Source organism: Engraulis encrasicolus, chromosome 22 (genome assembly GCF_034702125.1).
Source record: "Engraulis encrasicolus isolate BLACKSEA-1 chromosome 22, IST_EnEncr_1.0, whole genome shotgun sequence".
Classification (NCBI taxonomy): Eukaryota; Metazoa; Chordata; class Actinopteri; order Clupeiformes; family Engraulidae; genus Engraulis; species Engraulis encrasicolus.
The window spans coordinates 27,018,718-27,023,717 of record NC_085878.1 but is presented as its reverse complement, the minus strand read 5'-3'; the positions used below and the strand labels follow the sequence as shown (position 1 = coordinate 27,023,717).

At 44.0% G+C, this 5,000-nt stretch overlaps 1 protein-coding gene across 1 annotated transcript in view; it reads right to left on the bottom strand.

The window, feature by feature from the left end:
• Nucleotides 1-5,000, bottom strand: part of tub (TUB bipartite transcription factor) — a 66,544-nt gene that overhangs the window by 9,598 nt on the left and 51,946 nt on the right. The window contains exon 7 of the mRNA XM_063187819.1: nucleotides 679-870. Coding sequence (XP_063043889.1) covers nucleotides 679-870 — 192 coding nt within the window. The remainder of the gene's footprint in view (nucleotides 1-678; nucleotides 871-5,000) is intronic.

Sequence of the window (5,000 nt, the reverse complement as noted above, 5' to 3'; positions counted from 1 at the left end):
AAAGTGGCTTGTCATGACAAATCTTGGAATACTATATCTGCAGTCCTTGACAACTGTGACCATCACTAGAGTTGTGGGTGTGGTCTGACTGCCATACCAATGAATTAGGCTCTGTGATGACTCTACTTCCCATAGCTACAACATTATTGTACAGCTTAATACCAGAGTAGTGAAGTGAAATGAACTCCTGGGGAACTCCCATTGTCATTGTGGCGCAGCACACAAGTGCACACTGCACACAACAAAACTGCATTAATGCCTCACCCTTGCAAGGGGGCAGCTTCCAATGGCGTCCCAAGGAAGCAGTATGGTAGGACAGTACCATGCTCATGGTACCTCAATCATGGAGGAAGATGGGGGAGAGCACTGGTTAATTACTAGTCGAACCGGCAACCTTTGGGCTACAAGTCTGACACCCTAACCGCTTACTCATGACTGCGCATTAATCTTCCAAATGAAATAATGGAAGCTGGCCTGCCGTGGCAACCAGTAGGGCACTCGTCTACCATGCGGCTGACCTGGGTTCAATTCCCAGCCCGGGTCCTTTGCTGACCCCTCCCCGTATCTCTCCCCATTCCCTTCCTGTCCACCTCTCACACTGTCCTAGCAAAAGTCGACAAAAAGACAAAAAAAAACATTTAAAAAAAAAGAAATAATGGAAGCTAGTAACTGCCTTACCTTCTTGCCATCCTCGCGCTCCAAGTGGAGGTAGTATGTGGGGTACATGCCCCGGTCCATGCCCTTCTTGTCGCGGGTGATGCGGCACTTGACCGTGATGCCCTGCGGGGCGGGTCGAAGGGTGAACTCCTCCAGGTCATCCACGTCGATGGACGGCTCGTGGGCTATCGGGGTGGACGCCGAGGCAGCCTCCTGGGCAGAAAGATGGACAGGCACACTAAGTCACCATTCATATTTACTCGTTTAACAGAACACTTTATCTTATTTCATGCCATTTGCTTTATTGCTCCTCATTACATATATATCTTGTGAGAAAGGGCAGAGAGAAACACTATGACACGGTACTTACTCGTTACACTTTTATCCATACTGTATCTAGATTAGAACTATTATCATCTTTCATGCTTCTACATATTGTCCTTCGCTTCACGGAAAAATACAAGTAGATAGACTCTGCTTAAGCATTTCACCTATGTCCTATTTCATGCATCTGCAGAGGCGGCCAGACCATCTTGAGAAAGTAAAAGTCTTGTCATATCTACGTAAGTAGTCCATCTACCTGAACTCCTAACGCTGGTAGTTTTCCCATTAGATCATGTGCGTGGTACGAAAAAGGATAACAATTACTAAACTGATTAATTGTTTCAGAGAAGTCGACTCATCCAAACATATGGTATGACTTGCTCTCTGAAGTCGGTGTGTCTGCCTCTGTTTCTACATATTCATCTTCCATGCTTATACATATTGTTCTCTTTTTTCATTAAGGACACTTAACTGTATTTGTAAAATTATAAAATACAATGCTATACAAATAAACTTGCCTTGCCTTGCCTTTTCAGCTCACCATGATAAAGAGCAACACCCACAGGTAAAAATCCCTTATATGTCAAATTGCAATGAAAGACAAAAGGAGAGAATGGAAAGAAAACAAAAAATATTGATGACTGGAGGATTCATACACTCAACTCAGGATAACATTGTAGAGCACACAGTATATTGCACTCAGCTGGCATGCGCTATACAAGCACTTGCATAACAACTTCACATTACAAGCAGCATTGCTTCTCTGCATCTTAAACGCAACTGCAATGAAACCTCACACCCCGAGTTAGGAACATCCCACTAAAATTATTGCCAAGCCAATGCTGTTACAAGCCAGAGTAACTATGCATGCAATAACGCGGTATTAATCACTATATACTGTATATTGAAAATATTTGAAGCTCCCGATGCACAAATGAATTCATCCTGAAATACAGTACAGCTCACATATGGGCAATGTCAGTGTAAAGCAGTGTTTCTCAAAGTGGGGCGCAAGCCCCCCTGGGGGGGCGCGGAGGCATCACAGGGGGGGCGTGTGACATCTGATTTTGGGACCCCCCCCAAGGAAATTATTTCCTGTCTCTCCAAGCAATACATTTTAAGCCCTCACCAATATTATTTCATAATTATTTTATAATTGTCATATATTTGAATAGCATAGGAAATGAAAACACATCCCTCTTTGTTTTCATCTCACCAGCCACCTTTCCTTTGATTCTGCGCAGCGCAGCGATCGTAAAATCAGTCTGCATGAGTACTGCTGTTGTTTTGGGAGGCTGGGGAGCATCCAGACCCTCCAATGGGGGGAATGATGGGAAAGGTTTGAGAACCACTGGTGTAAAGCAACACTACGCAACTTTTCCTTGCTTTTCTCCACATTCAGGCCAGGGCATCATGTAGTTGCAACTCTAGAACTCTGTTGCAACACAGTAATTGAATGTTCACAGGTCCAGCCTTATTTGTCCCATGGGTACCAATCCAATAACCGGGCTCCGCCCTACTGGTGACGCAACACCTTCGGCTCAGCTACACACACAGTAGGGCCAGGAGCTTGTTCAATCCCGCTACAGCGGGATCTCCACCCACTTTGTCAGGAACCAATTGTGACGTCCCAATGTGCCATCTCCAGGCCGTGGCATGTAAGTGCACAGCAGAGCCATGGCCTGATTAGGCGAATTGTAATTACCTCCACCTGCGGGCAGGTGTAGGCTTTAAAAGCCATCCTCTCCCTCTCTCTCATTAGGCACTCTGACCTCAACTTCACCACTGGCTCTTTCTTGCTCTCCACACTTCTATACCCTCACTCTTTAGATTCTTTCTTTATAGCTCACACATTGATACTGACGCACACATTGCATACATCATTCACTCTCACACACCCGTTCATTCATTCCCCTAGACACTGTTTTCATTGATCATTGTTGTTCAATAAAAATTACAATGAACTTTGAATCTTTGTGTGCTCTCCTCTTCATGTTGCGCCCCTTACGAGCTGGGGTCGTAACACAATCAACTGAGCATTTCCAACTGTCCTGTGTTCAAGGCAGTGACGTGGTTTAAGCAGACGTTCTATTGGGCTAAGAAATGTTTGATTTAAACTTCGGCACAGCCCTCAGTAGCAAGTCGAGGGAGGCGGATTAACCAGGCCATGGAAACACTAATCGTTATAGTCCTAGTCAAACCAGAATCGCAGTATGTGATCTGAAGTCTATAAAAATCAGGCAACCAATCCAACACAAGCCAGCGTGCACAACAGAGCTTGGCAAGAGTGGCAATGCAGTGTAATCGTCATAAGAATAATTCAAAAGTCTTTGACAATGCAGCATAGTGCCACTTTAACCATTCTTCCTGGATGGCTAAATGACTCCACATCCATAGTTGGAAAAAGTGCCGCTTTGGGAAAATAGAAATCGGCCATGCATACATTTAATTTAGCCACAGAGGCAGTTCAATCCAACAACTGAGTCGGCCAGGTGGATAAGCCAACGGGAGCAATCACCTGTCCAGCCATCAAGTAATTACCAGAAAGGTAGGGGACATATAGAAAGGATGGGGATGGAGACAAATTGCCAAAGGAACATAAGAGAAACTTAAAAGAGCAACGGCTGATTTTTTATCAAGTCATGTGGAAAAGACCTTTGAGAAAGCAATCATAAAAAATACATAGTCTGCACTAGGTATATGGGAGATGTGGTGAAGGCAGTGTGCCATGCCATTTGGTACAGAGTATATAGTATAGGACAGAAATAATGTGATAAAACGTTCTACTGTTTGAAGCAGTAGTTCCTGCAATACGCACTTGTCTCTCTACATCCCTGTCCCTGCAAAACATAGCCTGACACTTGGAACAGAACAGAACCGAGCAGAACAGAAGAGAACAGAACTCCCAGTGACATTCTGCCCTGGTTCTGCCACAAGATACAGCCCAATAGCACAGACCTATCCTACAGTAAGAAGGAAAAGCAACTCTGTGGACATAGGAAAATGCCTTATACTGCCATGTTTAAAAACATGTACTCTACTGTACTTTACTGTACTGTATGTATAGTAGTGTTACAGTAGTCACAAGACTAAGAACTAATGAAGTCAATTTTCAGTCTGAGACTCAGTTTGACGATAGGTGGAGCTACTGCTCATTAGCTTTGTGGTGCGTCTTTGGATCCTACGCTACGATCCTGGAAATGTGTCGACACGAAAAATAGCTAACCTGGCGAGCCAGACTTAACTATGAAAATAAGCCTGTACTCGTTTGGTTCACACAGCTGAGGGCTGTGGGTGGGAACAACCCGTTGTCATTATGAGTCAAATTTCTTTAGCACCGCGCTGGCCAATACTACGACCAATCAAACTACCTATGGTTCAATACACCCAACGATTTAATGTAAAAATGTATCTTTTTAATGATCGTTTATGGGTAGAGTAAGTTATAAGAGGTTATTAATAATGTAAAAAAAAAATGTAAAACTAATAATCATGTTGATTTGAAGCTTGGGAGCACCATCACATAATATCATGTGATTTTGTTCTGGACTGAAAGGTCACAGAACTTTGAAAGGGCATATCACGATACTGCCTTCTTGTATCACAATATAGTATCGTGACTCAGAGTATCACGATTTCTCGATTCAATACAATATTGCTACAGCCCTAGCCGCTACCATTTGGATGTCTCCACCATCGTGCCAAAGCCCGGCCCAAAGAGTCAAATAGAGGGGGCAGGGGGGCACCTTGTGCTATGATTGCTGGCCCCGGGCTACTGCCTGTTCTGACAAACTTACAAGGATCAGGGCTAGACCAAAGTATTTTTGGCGCCTGGGTGGGTTTGTCTAGTTCATAAGGCAAAAAAGGAGGATTTCTTTGGCCTCATCCCATTTTCACAGAGATAATGAACGTGTGCTATTCACATCAAATGAATCGGTCAAAAAAAACACATCTCTAGAAGTAAGAATAAATATAGCGCAACGTAAAGCACATGCGCCCACGCGCCCACGCATTGCTTT